The sequence below is a fragment of the Boleophthalmus pectinirostris genome, unplaced genomic scaffold (assembly GCF_026225935.1).
Source record: "Boleophthalmus pectinirostris isolate CB_2022bp ecotype Guang Dong unplaced genomic scaffold, ASM2622593v1 HiC_scaffold_2, whole genome shotgun sequence".
Classification (NCBI taxonomy): domain Eukaryota; kingdom Metazoa; phylum Chordata; class Actinopteri; order Gobiiformes; family Gobiidae; genus Boleophthalmus; species Boleophthalmus pectinirostris.
The window spans coordinates 13,100,860-13,119,713 of NW_026571152.1; the positions used below are offsets into that span (position 1 = coordinate 13,100,860).

The following is an 18,854-nucleotide window of genomic DNA, read 5'->3' on the forward strand; positions in this document are numbered from 1 at the left end:
TTCACAACTTTTGGGTCTCTTACTTTGTGTCTGGTCTGTACTTTGTGGTAGAGTGGTTAGCTTTTAGCAGGGTGGTTAGCCTTACTTCTTGGCAGACTGGTCGGCCTGCTGCTCCAGCTCCCTCTGTAGAGTCCTCTGGAGGTCCTCGTGGACTTCAATGGGACAGTCTTCGTGGACAGTGAACAGAGCTATGGCTCCTCTCTGGTCCTGGTCTTTCAGAGCAGAGGCATAAACCTGCTCAGCCAAAACCCGTACACGCTCATCCACTTCAGACATGCTCTGCCGGGGGAACTGCCGACGCATCTCTGAAAGATCAGAAACAAGACCAAAGACCGGGTTTAGACTGGGGTTAGACCAGAACAGAGACCGGACCAGACACTGGACCAGGGTAAGGCATGCTTTGCCCGGGCAATTGACCATACATCTCTGAAAGACCAGAAACAAAACCAAAGACCAGGTCTAGACTGGTTTTAGACCAGACCAGGGGTCCAACCAAAGACCAGAGGAAAGCATGCTTTGCCAGGGGAACTGTATATAAATCTCTGAAAGACCAGAAACAAGACTAGGGTATAGACCAGAGCATTGACTGGACGAGTGACCAGGGATAAACCAGGGATAGGCTAGGGATAGGCCAGGGTTAGACATGCTCTGAGACAGGAACTGTCACTGCATCTCTGAGAAAGCAGCTAAATTAAGATACATTTTATTGTCCCTGTAGGAACTGTGAACTCATTCCTCAATGTTTCTGAAGGATGGGTCAAATGCAAGTTTTACCCAGAGAGCTGTTTAAACCCGTCAGAAGCAGCGGGACCCATCTCCAGATCTTAAGTTAGTCTTGGCCAGGACTACCTTAAATGGAGGATTTTACCTATTGTTCATGCTTTGGATTGATAGAGAATGGAAACCCACCCAGACACAGGAAGATTATGCAAAGACCACACAGAAAGGCCTGGGAATCAAACCAGGGACCTTCTTGTTGTGGGATGAAAGTGCTACAGTTTAGACCTCATTTGGACCTGGTTTAGAACTTGCTATGATCTGGTTCAGACCTGGTTTAGTCCTGGTTCAGTGGTAGTTAATCCAGATTTAGTCTTGGTGGTTTAGACCTGGTTTAGTCCTGGTTCAGTCCTGGTTCAGTCCTAGTTCAGTCCCGTTTCAGTCCCGTTTCAGTCTCTGGTTCAGTCCCTGATTCAGGTGTGTGTCAACAGATTTGTTTACAGTAAACAACGACATCATTGTATCACATGACCTCTGCTCCCTCCATGTGAACTCTAACCTCACATGCCTGACACCATGATGACAGAGTGACATGTGACCTTTGACCTCCCCTCACAGGATACTGCAGAAGTGAAAACAGTCCATGGAGGTTTGTGTCGTGTGTAAATATGAGCAGCTCTAAGGGGCACTACAAGGGAAACACACCGTCTATGGGTTTCAGACATCACTGCATTCTATACTAGGAATATGAAAAAATATCAAAATATCAATATACTGTATGTCTCTGTATGTCTCTCTCTCTCTCTCTCTCTCTCACTGCATGTTTGTCTTAAATGTTTTTTAAAGTGGTCCTTGCATTCTTCCCATGAACTCTCTCACACACACATTTCAGAGGAATGCATATTTTGGACTATTTTACTCTGAGCTCTGTGAGAATAAAACCAGGGCATGTTGTTTTTCTTTCAGATTTAATTTAACATTTCATAGTATGTTCTTCTTCTCCACAGCCCCTCTCCCACAGATGTGTTCTCTGCATGTTGACTTTATTCAATGTCTGCCCTAGGGCTATCATTCAGAAGTTACCGATACGATGCATACACAGGCCACGATACAATATATATCTTGATACATAGGCCAAGATATGATACATATCTCGATACAGTGAGCTTATGATTCAATACAATATATCTGAAATCCATTCGATATGGCTCAATAAAAAATACAGTGAAAATGTCAAATGTGTTGCATAAACGAGTTTCCTTCTGAACAATCAAGAAAACTTTAGCACTGTAACAAAATAATGTTGTAAAATATACCAAAAAATATTCTTGGTGATATATTGATATAGCAGCCCACGATATCGATACTGCATCATCACACTTTTGCACACCCCTAGTCTACTCAGGGCCTCTGTCACTATAAAAGATATATTTAAAGAGATGTTTGAGTTATCTAGCAATCTCTCCTGAGCCCTATTTGAACCCACCTTACGGTTAGCTGTAAAATTATTCTGATTATATCAAGATTATATTAACATTATTCTGTACCAGACTGCGCCCACAGGCCTTCATCATTTCCTCTGAAGAGGGAGGGACTTAATAGTAAGAGCAACTTTAGGTATGTGTTTTGATTGGGTAACAACATTTAAATTCATGGCTTAAAGCTTACAAGAGCCCATTTTGAGTAATATAGGACCTTTAAAGTTAATACAAGTTAATTTTATAGAACATTGTCTCTTTAAATCCACATGTTTCATTCAGTCTTTGATCTTGTCCTGATCGGGTCCAACCATCACGTCACCAGAGCCTCACAAACAGCTGAGAGTCTGGCTCAGATCCAGGACTGAACCCAGATTTAAACCCCAATCAGGATCAGGTCTGGAGCTGAATTTAGACCAGACTTCACACCAGAGTCCTGCCAAGTCCGGGTCTAGTCTCCACCAGGTCGGGACTGAGAGCTCCATCAACAACAACATGAACAGCTATAGGAACATTTAGAACTGTATCATATGGACTGTATATGTGTCAGTGCAGGTTTTAATGAGGTCACTAAATAGCTAAAGAACAATTTAACTGACTGCATTTTTTAAAATACATTTACTGCTTAAATTTGCAATATTTTAAAATGGAATCCGCATATGGCTTAAAAGTCAATATGCAATCTTTTTTCTTAATTATTATTATTACTATTATTATTACTATTATTATTACTATTACTATTACTATTACTATTACTATTACTATTATTATTATTATTATTATTATTATTATTATTATTATTATTACTAGTAGTAGTAGTAGTAGTAGTATTTAGTAGTAGTAGTAATATTTATTTTTTATTATTTTTGAGGGTCTCTGAAGGCAGTGAAAAGTCCTTATAAACACATCGTGGTAAATAATTAGGATGCTCAAAATGCATAAGGTAAATGATGAATAACTTTGGGCCACTGCAAACCATCACATTTTTTATGACCATAAATCTGTACAGAGATTTGTTGCTGTATTTTATTTAAAAAAAGTATCTGATGCACAGGGAGTGCATCTGACTCAGAGGACTCCTGGTGTTAGTTTGACAGAATCTGTTTATTTACTGTTGACAGAAATGGGAGCCCAGATTGGACTGGAGCCCAGACTAAAGCTGATCTTTGAAGGTCTCTGTGACTTCAGGGTCAGACCGGGTATAAACCTGCACCGAGGACTAATGAAGGACTAAATATAAACCTGACAACTCACATACAGGAATCAGGGATTATATTAGGATTAACACAAATCTAAACCAGGACTGGACATTTTAACATAAAGACCTGTGTCCAAAACCAGTTTAAAATAGGTATAAACAACAAACAAATGAAACCAGGACTGACTTAGGACTGAACCAAGACAAAACCAGGCCTAAACCCAGAAATTAGGGCTAAACCAGGACTAAACCAGCGTTAAACCAGGGCTAAACCAGGGCTAAATTTGGATTAAACAAGGCCAACCTTGGGTCAAAAACAGGGTGCACACCAGAGTCAAACCAAGACTAAACCAGGATGAAACCACCACTACATCAGGGCTAAACCTGTACAACACAAGGCTAAATTTGAGTCGAAAACAGGGTCTAAACCAGGATTAAATCAAGTCTGAACCTTCCCATTGGTCCTACTGGTCATTATGCCAGAATAGGACAGTGACAGTTTTCCACACCTCTTGTTTACTGCTGTCTGTGCACCCAGAGTGCACGAAGAGCTGGGTGTGCACGAGTCAGTAAGAGTGCACGTGGACTGTGTGAACTTGCGGACACTTGTGGAGTATTTGAAACTTGTGAGAACAGCTGAGTCTGACCTGAATCTGAGAAAGACCAACTGTGAACCAGGACTGAACCCGGACTGAACTAAAACTAAATCATTACTGAACCAGCACTAACTCAGAACTCAGAACTAAACCAAGACTAAATCAGGTCTAAAACAGGACTGAACCAGGACTAAACCACTCAGCCAGATCTTTGGTTTGATTCTTGGGCCATTTCTTGCCTGTGTGGAGTTAGCATTTTCTCCCTGTGCCTGGGTGAGTTTACAATTTCAGTACATCCCAATCTTCACCAAGATCTGGGGAGGGGCCCAGTGTGTTTCTACAGTCCTATAGATGTACTGAGATGTTTGTGTCTGAAGTGGAGGCTGTTCTTAAAGTCATCTAAGCATCTAAGAGTAAATATTTAAATACATTCTTTCTCTCTGTTTGAGTTCAGTCTCATAGTTTATGTGTCGGCCATGTTGTTTATAGAGTCAGGAAGCACTTTTATGAGAAGTCATTTGGAGAAGAAATCTCAGCCCAGGAACCCCACTGACAACCTCCTCACACACCCAGTGCCAAACACACACACGCACGCACGAACGCGCGCACACACACACACACACACACACATACATATATATATATATATATATATACACATATATAATACATATACATATATATACATATACACATACATATATACATATATATATACATATATATACACATATATACATATATATACATATATATATATATATACATATATATATATATATATACATATATATACATATATATACATATATATACATATATATATATATATATGTGTGTGTATATGTATATATGTATGTATGTATGTGTGTGTGTGTGTGTGTGTGACCACCACCACCACACACACACACACACACACACCCTGAGCCCCCCTCATGCACACACACCCATCTGAAGACTGTCCCCTGGTAGCTCCAGCATCTGAGACATGTCAAATATGTAAGACATGCGGAACCGGAGACATATGAAGAGTCTGCCCCAGAAACTACAACAACAACAACAACGCAACTTCCAGATCTGAGCCAGCATCCTGGTCCGGATCTGCCCCCTGCTCTCAGTCCAGATGTATACTTGTCATAATTACACTTAAAGCTCTGATGTGATGAACTTGGTCTCTTATGAATGAATGAATCATCTATGTCTCCTCCAAGCACACAAGTTTCCTCAATTAACCCAAAACATGCACAATATGTTAATTCCTCCAGCTAAGATAGTCCTGATCAAGACTATCTCTAGATCTGGAGAGGAGTCTCACTGCTCCTGACAGGTTTAACCCAGACACACTGAAGGATGGGTCAAATGCAGAGGACACACACAGGAACAATTAAGGCTCTATTATAATTAGGACAGACTCTTCCATTCCCCCAGAGCTTCAGACCTGACTCCGAAACCCACACTCTGAGCTTCTTCACCTGTTCCTCTGCTCGTCTGAGGGCTCTGGGCCTGCACTAGGTCAGGGTTATCTTTATCTTTATTTGTTATCTTTCTTTCTCCTCTTGTCCTCTCCTTTTCTTCATCTCTCTTCTTCTCCTCTGTCCTCCACACACAGAGTCTTACCTTCAGAGTTCTGGTCCATGGTCAAGTCCAGAGCAGCTTCTATCTCTCTTTTTTATGTTAAACTTCTTATCTTTCCTTCTATTTAAATCTTTATCTCCTGCTATTACAGACTGTCTTTATCTGTCCTCACTGAAGTCACTCACTCTGCTGCTGACAGTGAACACCGGAGCATAAACCTGTCTCTCTCTCTCTTTCCTACAGTGACTCTGGAGCTGTGGTCTCCTCCTTCTAAAGTCTCTCTCTTCCTCCTTCAGTGTGTTGCCCTCCTCCCCCCTCCGTTTGTTGCCCTCTTTCTCCCTCTCTCCCCCTTCAGTGCATTGCTCATGAGCAGTGCCGCAGCTGCCTAACAGGAGCAGCTCTATTTAAAGATACAAAGGTGGAAACTCTGTGTCACCTCCTCATAAATAACACCTCACCCATCCTCCAGTGAGGTTCGACCCAGAGACACTTTAGGAAGGGTCAAATGCAGGTGGGTCAAATGCAAGTCTAACCCAGACACAGAAGGATGGGTTAAATGCAGAGGATACATTTTCAAGGTATTAAACTTGTGCACAATCTCTGTCCAGAAGATTAAATTTTTTATTATTATAATGTTAAATCCAAAAAGTGAACCTTGTGTGTTTAAAAGCCCTGTTTGCAAATGAGCTTTGGCTATAAATATTGTAGTATGTTAAATGTTTAAAGGACAGATTTAAAATAAAATAAAACCAAACTAATTCAAATTAAAAATTTATTTGGATTTAATTCAACAAAAACAAAATAAAATCATAAGTTTAGCTCCAAATATGAAGTGAGCGTTTAAATCCAATATTGGTTTAATTATAATTCAATTCAACAATTCAAACATTTTAAATGTTATGTTTTGTTTTTGTCTTGGTTGTTATTATTTACTGACTGCTCAGAAACAACACACACTGTAACGGCCTGTAGGGGGCGCTCTTCTGTGTTTGAGTCATACCGTTCTCAAAGCAGGCAGTCGTGGTCATCTGTTTACGGAGCGGAGCATCTCTGCGACTCATTTTCACCTGAAAAACACAGAGAGATCAGAAGTCAAACTCAACCTCTGGAAAACCACTTGGTCACTGTCACAAGGGAGTCAAACTCTTACTAGGGGTGTGCAAAAATATCAAAATATCAATACAGCATATAATTTAATGTGATCATACAGTATGGATATCGGGCGCTGTTGTATCAATATGTCGCCAAGAGTATTTTGGTATATTTTGCTAAATGATTTTGTTACAGCGCTACAGTTTTGTTGTTTGTAATGAGGAAGGAAACTTTTTTATGCAACACATTTGACATTTTCACCATTTTGATGACTAAAATGGGTGTGTTTCATATAAACTTTTACACAAGAGATCATTTAATAAAGACTTTTAATATCACAGCCATGATTTAGTCTTTATTTCTATTGAACTGTATTGAATTGATTTGAAATGTATTGTATCGAATCGAAAGTGCACTGTATCAAGGTATATATCGCATTGTATTCTGTTTATTGAGATATGTATCATATCAGCAACTTCTTAATGATACCTAGCCCTACTCCTTACTGAGAGGAGACAGAACTCTACCACAGTATCACAGAGAGGTCACGCACACTCCACTCAGAGACATCAGCAGTCTAACCCACAACCTTGTTACTAAGAGGAGTCCATATAAGGGCACAAAGAGAGGACAGGAAGCACTTGAACCACAAAAGACCAAAAAAAGGAACTGTCTGTGGATAGATTCAGAAAAAAGAGAAGGAGATATAGATTAAATTGGAGATGGAGAGAGAGAGGGGGAGAGAAAAAAGAGAGCAGGAGGAGGAAAAAGGGGGGGTACGAGGGGAATGAGAAAAAGAGAGAGGTATGGGTGAAGAGCGGGGGTAACGGGGGAGAGCAGGAGAGGAATATTCGCCCATGTCTGACAGGTCTCAACAAAGTCTGAGTCTAACAGAGCAGTACCAGGCAGGTACACATAGTTTTGTGGCTCAATACCAAAAGGATACATACATACATACATACATACATACATACATGTATGTATGTATGTATATATATATGTGTATGTGTGTGTATATGTGTATATATAATATATGTGTGTATGTGTATATATATATATATATATGTGTGTATATATATATATATATATGTGTGTATATATATATATATATATATATATATATATATATATATATATATATATATATATATATATATATATATATATATATATATATATATATATATCTCCATTCATAGATCCATAATATGCAGTCTATGTTTCTGATATATTTTTTCTTGTTCATATGAGTATAGTTTCAATATTAGTTATGGATTTGACATAAACAAACAATTTTCACAGTGACCAGAGGAACCAGTCAGACCAGGTCTAATCTTCAGACCTGAGACGCAACTCCTTCTATAAAAGACACAGACATTTAAGCATTACGTTTTAGGGCGTACTTTTTTTTACGAGCATAGTCAACGCTAGTCTGCACTGGTCTTTTTAAGCTTGTATATCTTGTATTAATTTAATGAGAGGTGTTTTAATTGCTAAAATGATGCATGTTTCTTACTATGAATAGACAGTCAGACACATAGACTTCAGACAACTAAAAACATGACATTTAATTTTGTGAAACTATTTTTATTCAGTTTTGACCAAAAATAATAGCATGTTACTAAAAGGTCTAATATTACGCAAAATTAACTCTTGTGGGCTTTAAGGCATGTTATAATGTTGTTACCTCCTCAAAAACATACCCGGAATTGAGTTTTGTTTCATTCACACATGGCTGAGTAATCCCTTATTAGTTTGTCTACATTTTCAAAGCTAAAAATGATCTGTTCCACCTTGTGATGTCATGGAGTAGTAGTTTTCAAGGTAACAACTCCCTATATACCTTTAGTTCAGTAAAGACTGACAATTTCAGGGCTGAAATTATCCAAATGGTTCTAGTGAAAGTGTAAGCAGTTTAAAAACACAGTCGAGCACTTGCTGTATTACCACATGACATCCGACAAAGTGGAACAGAGTGTTTTTTGTCTGAGAGAAGAACTCAGTCTGAATATGGAAGGTTTGTGAATTAAGCATGTGTGAAGGAAACAAAACAGGTACTCCAGGTATGTTTGTGATGACAAAACAACATTATAACATAGATCAGAAAATAGCGTCATATGGGCACTTTAAAGGAATGAGACTAAAACTACATTAAAATTCATTGTCACGATTAGGATACATTTCTGTTTGATCCTTTCATAATACTTGTGTAATGGTCTTGTTCTTGAGTGTTCAGAGTTACATAATTTCAGTCAAACACAGACACGCCCTCCTTCTGTGCCTGCACACCCCTTAAATGTACAATGTTAAACTGTTCACAATAACACAGTGTATGTTATTGCTCCGGTATTTCCCTGAGCATCCAGTCCCTTTTACAACATCTTTGTAAAGTTTAGGCAAAGCATGTGTTTCTGGCTGGACAGCAAGTATACTATCCAAATGAAACAGTCAAAGAGTCTGTGATAAGGTAGGTAGGTGTTTAAAAAAAAAAAAAAAGCATATTATATATATATATATATATATATATATATATATATATATACACACATTGAAATAGAAATGCAAATCATAAAAACATGAGAAAAGTACATTTGGAAAGAGTTTTACTTCTAAATTCCTAGTTCCTATTTAGGACTTGGTATGGACACTGTGGACTCTTATCTGTTATCTGGACCCTCTTTAGACCTGGGTCTAATAATAGAATCAATGGACTAAATCAGGTTTAAACTGGGTCTGAACCAGAACTAAACCAGGACTAAACCAGGACTAAAAGATCTACCTGCACCAACCAAGGATTGACCCATGAAAAGGACAGGACACCACTAAGAACTAAACCAGGTCAAAGTTTACCTGCAGCATCATGCAAAGTTTGAGTAACAAAGTTTAAAAAGTCGCTCACCGTTTGAAGGTAAGGCTAAACTCCAGAAACAGGACAGAACTGGAACTTAAACAGGACTAAAACAGGACTAAACCAGGTCTAAACCAGGGCTTAGCTGATGTAGAGTCTGCAGAGTTTGAGGAAGTGCGGGACAGTTAGGACACGAGCGGCCCCGCCCCCTCATTTGCATATCTAACGTAAACTGAAAGTGACGTCATGAGAGTTATCAGATCAAAATAATGACACGTGCCCTGAAAGAAAAAAAAAAAAAAAAAAAAATCTGATTAGATTTTTTTTTTTTTTTTTACTTTATTCCCAGGGCGCATCCTATTTATCCTTTATCCAGAGTGATGTCATCTCTTCTCTACCCAGGTCCTCTGCTGCGTCCTTCTTGCTCAGTGGCACCGCTCCCCTCACGTACACCTGTCATCAAACTACAGACCCCGCCCCCAATTTGCATAAACATCCGATTAAACTAAAACAAGAGTGTCGCGGTGTTTCAGAACATCACACCATTCTACAGGTCAGTCATACTTAAGATACTTAATGGGGACAGGTAAAAATAATCGTAGTAGTAGCAGTAGTATTAGTAGTTGTAGAAGTAGTTAGTACACAGCAAAAATGACAGTGTATATGTTACACTTTAAGAGTACATTCAACACCAATCTCGGTGTGTATTTGAGTCCAAGATTTCGGTGTACATTCAACACTGTCCTCAGAGTTTTATCTGAACACTAATCTAGAGTTAAAATTCCAACACTAAAAGTGTAAAAATGTACTCTTATCTGTCGGTCACAGACTCTGTCTTAGTGTTTTTTTAAACTCTATAAAGTGTATATTCTAAACTCTGTAAAGAGTATATTCTAATCACAATAAAGTGTTAATCAGTCACTTTAAAGAGTAAAAATATAATCTAGTTTGGTGTTAATTGGCCTCTATGAAATTCATAGTTTTTATCTAAATTAGTGTTGCTTGACCACTGTGAAGAGTAAAATTATAATCCAATTTGGTGTCATTTGGGCACTAAAAAGTGTAAAACCATCACTGTAAAGAGTAAATTTACTAAACTATTTAGTGTCATTTGACCACTATGTAGAGTCTAATTTAGAAATGCAATACAACCCATAATTAGTTAAATCACAAGAGCAAAATTAACATACAATCAAATAAAAATTAGATCCAATGCAGTCAATTAAGTTTATTTGGCAACAATATTTTTGAAAAACTGCAAATTTACATTGCATTGAACAATGCAAATACATTCAAGCAGGTAACTTAAATCTGAAAAGGCAATATTAACATGCCTTTTTGTTGCTGCTATTGAGAATGTACAACTTGTTTACAAAAACACATGAACAGGTACAACATAATAATCATCTTTGTCAAACCCATAAGTTGTCTGTAAATCAAATGGTTTAAAGAACCGCAGCTGGTCAACTTTAAACAGTGACACATTTCCTTCATCCAACTGAAGGACATGGTAGGAATGAAAATGTTCTGCAAAACCAAGTGTTTCAAACTCTACTGTTACAAAAATAAAACTCCTGACCAAACCCAAAAATGTCTTTTATTTGACTAAATACTGGCATCCCCTCCTCTACTGTTGAACAGACCATAAGACCAGAACGATATTCTGTACCAAAACAAGTGATCCAAGAGGCTACATGTACTTCAGAGTCTATCTCAACATGCAAACTGTTCGCAATAATTTCACCATTAATCATGTTGTGAAGTTTTACACATTTCACAGGTCCAGTGTCAATATTTTTAAATGGTGAAGATTCCCAGTGGAAAGCAATAGACAGTTGGTGTGCTTGGGCCAAGGATTTAGTAATGTTTTTTAAAATTTTTAAATTTTTGACTGTGTTTTTAAAAAAAACGATGCTTGGCTTCAAATCGCATTGCCCAGAAATGAAGAATAGGACCTATTTTTCGAATGACACGGGGATAATGGATCATAAAATGGTGTTTAGGGATTAATCTTCGATTTGGGTACAACATTTTGAAAAAGACTATGGTGATCCATAATGAGATGTTTTAGGCAAATGGTCATGCCCTCAGTTATTATAGGGGAGAATATGATGTTTATTATTTGCAATAACAGTAAAAGCAGTTTCCAGTGTGTGTCACCTTCTTGCACTAAATCCCCAAAAAGCAAAGGTATATTCCGAACCAAACAAAGAGTTTGTATGGCATTAAGGCCAATCCCATTTCCAGTTTGCTCCATATTGATCCTTGTTGGACGATTTTTTCTTTCAACACAACCAAAATTGTATGCATAGATCCTATTACTGACTTCCTCCAGTGTTAAAAAACTTTTTTCTAAAAGGTACCCTAAAAAAAGCTTTATCTCAAGTTGTGCAACTCCTTCAAGCACATCATGCATTATGTCAACTGCATAATTTTCTGAAACATTGAAGTACTTCAGATCATTCAATAAGCATGACTGCTTAACACCAAAGGAGGAGGGGATAGCAGAGTCCTCTTCAACATCCTTGCAGTGCTGAGCATGTAATTCTTTACAGCGTAATGTTATGTTTGTATCATCATCACAGAAAACAGTTTGGCATATTTCCTTATCTGCTAAACAAAAGCGGCAGTAATAGTTTGCAGTGAAAGACTGAACATACCCAAGAAGTGTGTGCAACCCTAGATTATCTCCAGTTACTTGTGCAATTGTACCATAAACAAGTTCATTAAAAGAAGGAACATTAATACCCTGCGTCTCGAGGACTTTTAAATCACTCAACAGTGGCTCCAGAATTGCATTGATCCCATACTTTTTAATATCGTCACTATGAAAAAGTGAAATGAGATGAATATTCATCAGGGCGGAATTTATCTTAGGAGGAAAATTTCGTAAAATAAAGTAAATACATCCAATCTTGTGGATACCATGTTTTGACCCAAGTGGATTTGCAGTTTCAAATTCATCAAAAAACAATTGTATTTGGAGTGAATTTTTTTTGCTGAGAGAACAGTGGGTGACCTTTAAAATATGAACCATCACAAAAATCTTTGTAGACACCCCTCTCTTCACAAGGTTGAACAATGTAGTTTGTAATTTCTTTGTTGGAAAGTATAAACTTAAGAGTTTCTAGGACAGGGACATACACAAATTTATCTTTTACAGGTACTTGGTCATATGTGCCTGAAACTCTGTTCCTTCTGATGTCATATCTCACTCCAAGTGGGATCTCAACAGGTTCCACCATACCACACTTATCATGGAAGTATTTTTTCCACTTTGTCTCTGTATTTACACATGTAAATGGATTTTCAAGGCTTTCAAAATAAGTTTTCAATTTTGCCTGTGTATCTGTATCATCAGGAACCAAGTTAGTAACATCTTCTTTAATATTTGAATGAAGTTCGTGTACAAGCTCCTCCAAATTCTCAATGACAGATGTGACAACTGTAGAAGGCACACCTTTGCTTTTAAGTTTTGCAATGAGGGATGCACACATTTCTTGAGTATTTTGTCTGTTTCCTGTAGCATTAGTAGACATTTCTGGATTTTCGGTTTCATAACTTGAAAACACATTTGTCTGATTATCATAACTTGAAACATTTGGCTCATCAGAAAGAATCGGAGTGACTGGTTCATCCTCATCAGCACCATCATCAACATCATCATCATTGCCATTGCCATGTTTAGCGTTAAGATGCCTTCTAAAGCCTGAATATGTCTGGAATTTCTGACCACATCCACTTTGATCACAAGTCAGAAGGAACCTTTTACCGGGATAAAATGCATGCTTAAACTTGAGATGTCGAACCAATTCCTTAACATAACTGAATATTAACTTGCATACAACGCACCTAAAACCCATGATAGATTATCTTAACTCAAGACTTTTGCCCTAACATCCTTCACCCTGGGGCTTTCATGACAATGTCCCACATCAATGTTGTAGATAGTGGTCTGCACAAATGTGTACATATTGTTAAGGGCCTGATCATAAGTGATGCCAAACACATAATGTGTCTTGAAAAGTTCATCAAAGGCAGACAGGGAAGACTTAGCCTTGCAAGGAAGGAGTTGCCCATCCAGCACGATGTAGTAGTCATGAATGTTGGTTTTCGATGTCCCAACTGCCAGGATGTAAGGTTGTCTCCCTGATTCTGAACTGGTCGCCTCCTGAAGACTTCGGCAAGACTGTAAAAGTGATTAACAAATCATGCATTAATGGTGGATAAGGGTATATGCAGGGAGCCTCAAGTGAAATTTAATACTTATTAAGACTTTTTGAGCACATTTTTTGAAATTTTAGATTTCATTGCAACTTCAATAAATAAAAAATTAAACATTTAACAATATATTACATATATATTTATGATGACTGATTAAAAACAACTAAAGTTAAAGTAAATGCAAAGTGATCTGAAAGTAGAACATTTTGTGTAAAAACATTTTCTGTTTTTTTTGGCATTTTCATGAGTTTCAGCTGGACTGTGCCATTATGAGTTTTTGTGCCATAATCTTTTGAACTAAACTTAAATTCCCTCTACCAATAAAATTGTGATTAAGACTTTTAAAATGCTTTAAGGGCGTTATGGCTTCTAGTTTAACATGAGCTGTAACACATGTAAATAACCATCCTTAGGGCGTCCGCTTCTTGACTCACACGAAATGTACAAAAACTCACGTAGTCCGTAGTTCGTTTGATTTCTTTTATTTGCAGATTTTCAGCGTATGCAGTTCAGTGCGGTGCGGTGCGGTCAAAGACCGTGTCGGTCGCCCTCCACAATGCCATTCTCCCCACACACCTGTCTCCCTATTTGACCCGATTATTTGACCTAATTTACCTACCTAGGACACACCCTCTTACCTGGACCCACCCTCTTACGCTATAAACCAAAAGACAAATTGACTGAAGTAACTTAAATTAGGACTGAAAATAAATCATTTTAACATTTCTATAATTTTAAGAATAATATTTTAATAATTGTTTTTAAGGTATAATAAAATATGAATGTATGGTAAAATATAAAATAACTATTTAATAAATTAAATTATGGCTCTAACAAAGGGCCTTTATTTTAGCTAATTTAATTTCTCATTTCTTATCCTGTGGATATACTTGCAACAAGGGATTAACCAATAGTGACTAGTAGAATATTAAAATGGTAATTATATTTTAGTAAATGCAATAGTTCTCTGACATAGTAAAAAAGCCATGTTAAGTCATGACATAAAAGTCATGTTTATAGCAATGGCAGTGAGAAAGAGGATATTACAAATAAAGTGTATATTCAGTGGTCACCATATTTCAACCTTTACTTGGTTGAAAATGTGTCAGTGTTTAATAGAAATAATTGTTTGACTAGTCAAAAAAATATATTCACTAGCAACAGTCAACTAATGAAATAATTATTACCGACAGCCTTAATGATGCATGAGGAAACATCAATTGTGGTAACAAATGTTAATAGGTGGAAATTAAATATAGTATAACTAAAATAATATTTTTAAAAGTGACAGGAATCTGAACTCACTGACCTTGTGAAACTTGACAACATGATCCACTGCTTCCCGTACACCGACCTTCACAGGTCTTTTCTTGCCGCCAGGTGGAGGAGGCAGGAGATACACCAGCAGCAGCAGCGAAGACATGTCACTATCCCAGGCTGAAAAAGGGGAAAACTTCAGTCAGCTGCATGGCTCCAGAAATAAAAAGTTAAAACCTTATTTAAAAATGAACAGATGAATAAGTTCAATGCCAAACTATGGAACATTATAGCTAAAATGACATACACTTTTTACCAATCCAAATCATAATTAGCTTACCTGAAATCTCTTCACCTGGGTTCCCCTCGGCAGCTTGGATGAGAGATTCAAGCATGGGTGTTTTGGTGAGGTTATTTGCTTCTTTTATGATTTTGATCTTCAGTAAGGTTCCCCATTTTTCCAAAAGCTTTGCTGACGTTTCCTCTCCAAACAGCAGCTGGAAGTCTTGCAAGATCTGTTGTAGGAAAAACAATAAAACAGCAATAGTGTAAATGTTTTCCTGCAATACAGTTACCATTTTGTTTTTTAAAATAGTTATAAACTTACCAATCCTTTGGTATCAAGGAACCTAGGAAAGACATTGAACACTGTGCTGGACTTCTCTGGATCATGAATCAGTTTCTGTCTGTATTGAAAGGTTTGTTTCATTTTCACAAAGATCTGCTCTGCATCTGTGCTGTGCTTCAGAAGAGATATGGCCTCCAAACACTGGTCCCCATCCAACTGTTGATCTGTGGTCACCACTCTTTCAACCTCGGGCCCCTTTTCTTTGGCGTTATCTGAAGAGCTGCTTCTCCTTTTACCGAGACGAAGTTCTCGCTGAATGTTTTTTTAACAAGCAATATAACCGTCATTGCTGCTTGCATCAAAAAAAATTTCCTGAAAACAAACAAAGGCAGACATTAATTGAGGCCTGCATTAAGCCCTGTAATGTTTATAAGAAAAACACTTTGATTGTAGTTCTATTACTCACATATCCTTTTTGAGAGTAGGGATCCTTAAGCGAAGGGAAAAGGGCCACGATGCCCATTGCATATTTGGTCCTTATGTCCATGGGCGGAACATTTCTAAGTTGTAAAAATGAAGAAGAAAAAGTCATTTGTAACTACAGGTTGAACATGCTATAGTAACTAGATCTAACCATTTCAAACAGTTAAAGATAAGCAAGGGGGGTTCATATCAAGAAGCTAATCTTCTATGAGTAAAACAACGTTTGAAGCAGAATTAGGACAATTTTATTCTTAAATTGCACTGATTAAAAGTATGTCTGTATGTGTGCAAGTTCACTCATTGACAGCAATATTTTCTGCCTTATCACACAACTGTAAGTGAATGTGTAAAAGCATTATGTATCAGCTGTGTTAAAAGCAATCAGCACATTTACACTTTGCTTACCCATGTTTCTCCACCATGTTGGTAACAAGAATGTTGACAAGCTTCCTTCGTACTTGATCTTTTATTTCTCTGGTCTGTTGGTATTCCTTTAGAATTTTCTCCCCCCCTGCTTTTGACTCCAAAATATCTTTGACAAGCTAGACAAAAAATAAAGGAGTATTCAAAGACATTACCCACTTATTTTAGCTCACATTTGTTAAAAAATGCATATATGTATCAGATTACCTCTTTGGCTTCTAAAGTGTTTTCATCCAACCGCAGCCTCTCTGGTGATGCGAATGATTCACCAGACTCTGACGACTGTGATGTTACAGACGCCGTGTCCGTACAGAAAGATCGAGCAGGCGACTCTAAAAAAGAAATGGGGATATTATGTACAAGGCAAAGTTGTTTTATAGTGTAGTCCTTTAATGTTTACCTGTGACTGAATGTTCACCAACAATAGTCCAAGCCATGTTTGGATTCTCTTCAATGATGTCACTAAACACCTCTTCATCAACCTCCGTTCCAGTTTCATCCAGCAAATACACACTAGTTTCACTAAGAATTCCAAACTTTTCTTTGGCTTAAGAAAAAAAGATAACACGCACAGAGCACAGGAAGTTCAGACCATAAAAAGAAATAAAACTCTTAAAACCTCGTTTTCCAGATAACTATTATTTTATATTATAGAAAAATGCTTTCAATATATCCAATCAAAGCTCATCTGTGTAGCACTTTTAATACATTAAAATGCAGCACAAAGTGAATTAGCAGTGTAAAAAATGGTAAATTAATTAGAAATATGTATAAAATAAATCTATTGCATAAATTGTGTGAATCTTACCTTCCTTAAGAAATGAAGGGAATGAAATGCCATTCATTTTTATGTACTTCTTCTTCCCTTGGTATTGCACTTTGAACAACATTGTGAATGATTTCCTGGAGAAAAAAAAAAGTTTAAAAAAAAGGTGGAAAAAACAGGAATAGGCTTGAATAAAATAAAACATTTCATATACTGTATCATATTATATGGAATACTATGGTGGGGTGTGCTTTGCTGATTATGCTCAGGATATTTGCCTTAAACAAGCACAAATAAATAAATGCGTTTATGTGTCAGATCTCACCTTGCTCCCAAAGTCTGACAAAAACAAAACAAACTGAAGATGCACTAATAAGAGTGCCATTATTTATCACACTAAAACTTTAGATCCGTGCCGTGCTCAAGAACGATTGTGTAGGGTCCTATGGCCCTTCTATGTTCCACACTCACACTTGCACATCCGAACCGGGCCACGGCCCGATGACGTCATCACATGGCGCTGTTTGTTTACATGTGCTAACGCTTTTAGCGGAGAAAATATCTGTTAGCGGCAGAAACATCTATTAAATAGCGAGGTTCATGTGCGTCCTGCGCTCCTCCGTGAGTTTATGGATATAAAAACAGCACGGAGCAGTGATGACAACCGGAGAGGAGAGGCAGCTAAACTTCGGTTTGTCCATATTGAAGGTGAGACCAGGTGGGGTTGCAGTGTATTTTGGAGCAGATATTATCCAGTTTTTCTCCTGAGTGACATGAGCGCACCTGACAGGGCTCGTATAATAAAGTCGTGCATGTGCGTGTACATGAGCTCCGTGTCGTGCTTTGACCCACCTCCTCCAATCGGGCCAAAGTCCCAACCATGCCGTGCTTAAGCACGGTTCGATTGCGCTCACACGTCACAAACGTACCGCGCTTTAGGGGCGATCCGTGTTTGGGCACAGTTCTAAAGCCCTAGTGTGAGTGCAGCCTAATTCAAAAGTACTTTTTACTAAAGCCTTCGTTTATGCAGACAATGTGTGCATCGCTTTTGAGGTAGCCATATTTAGCATAACAATGCAATTTATCGCTTTTATCACTGCCATACTTATCTAAACATATAAATGTTATATCATTTTTAAAAGCTTAGATTACGTACTTTTCAGTCGCTAGATTTGTTTTTCAATCAGAGCAGGTCATAACGCGTCCACACACAAAGAAGCGCCAGCACTTAGTCACTTTAGCTGCTTGAATTGTAAACACAAGCACTGAACTGATATCTTTGGTGGTGTATGAAAACATTTAGAACAGTCCGAATTGACTTAAATAATTTATTCTGTTACAAAACTGAGCTTAATGTGCCGTCGCAGATAATGTGAACTCTTTATAGTGAACTCCTCCCTACTAAAGCTCACTGCCCAGCTGAGACGCGGTATTTGCTTTGAATGTGCTAATCAAATATAAAACGAACAAACTCTTCTGATTTGTGGATATTCCAATGGTTTAGGGTCAATGTAAAAGCAAAATTTTATACGATTAGACGACAAACATATTCACCTTTGTTCTCACTGATAGTTCAAGTTTCCTTGGCCAAGGCATAGAAGAGAAAAAAAGTAACAATCACAATTTTCT

At 37.6% G+C, this 18,854-nt stretch overlaps 2 protein-coding genes across 2 annotated transcripts; both read right to left on the bottom strand.

Annotated features, from left to right (window-relative positions):
- Positions 1-27: 27 nt before the first annotated feature.
- Positions 28-9,681, bottom strand: LOC129409475 (AMP deaminase 3-like). The gene is made up of 3 exons (XM_055155711.1): positions 9,556-9,681; positions 6,565-6,631; positions 28-305 (listed from the first exon to the last, which is right to left on the bottom strand). The coding sequence occupies exons 2-3, from the start codon at positions 6,623-6,625 to the stop codon at positions 82-84; spliced, it is 285 nt and encodes a 94-aa protein (XP_055011686.1). The 5' UTR covers positions 6,626-6,631; positions 9,556-9,681; the 3' UTR covers positions 28-81.
- Positions 9,682-12,659: 2,978 nt separating this feature from the next.
- LOC129409554 (uncharacterized) lies at positions 12,660-18,343 on the bottom strand. The gene is made up of 8 exons (XM_055155983.1): positions 17,268-18,343; positions 16,860-17,006; positions 16,667-16,791; positions 16,442-16,578; positions 16,020-16,113; positions 15,326-15,500; positions 15,038-15,165; positions 12,660-13,693 (listed from the first exon to the last, which is right to left on the bottom strand). The coding sequence occupies exons 1-8, from the start codon at positions 17,428-17,430 to the stop codon at positions 13,379-13,381; spliced, it is 1,284 nt and encodes a 427-aa protein (XP_055011958.1). The 5' UTR covers positions 17,431-18,343; the 3' UTR covers positions 12,660-13,378.
- Between the last annotated feature and the right edge of the window lie 511 nt (positions 18,344-18,854).

Bases quoted from the DNA above. Each gene is read 5' to 3' on its own strand.
- LOC129409475 (XM_055155711.1), bottom strand. From the start codon at position 6,625: ATGAGTCGCAGAGATGCTCCGCTCCGTAAACAGATGACCACGACTGCC. The intron at 306-6,564 runs GTATGACTCAAA...CTGATCTTTCAG, and splicing joins GACTGCCTGCTTTGAGAACG to AGATGCGTCGGCAGTTCCCC.
- LOC129409554 (XM_055155983.1), bottom strand. From the start codon at position 17,430: ATGTTTTATTTTATTCAAGCCTATTCCTGTTTTTTCCACCTTTTTTTT. The intron at 15,501-16,019 runs GTGAGTAATAGA...TTCCTACAACAG, and splicing joins CCTACTCTCAAAAAGGATAT to ATCTTGCAAGACTTCCAGCT. The intron at 15,166-15,325 runs GTAAGCTAATTA...CCCCTTTTTCAG, and splicing joins CCCAGGTGAAGAGATTTCAG to CCTGGGATAGTGACATGTCT.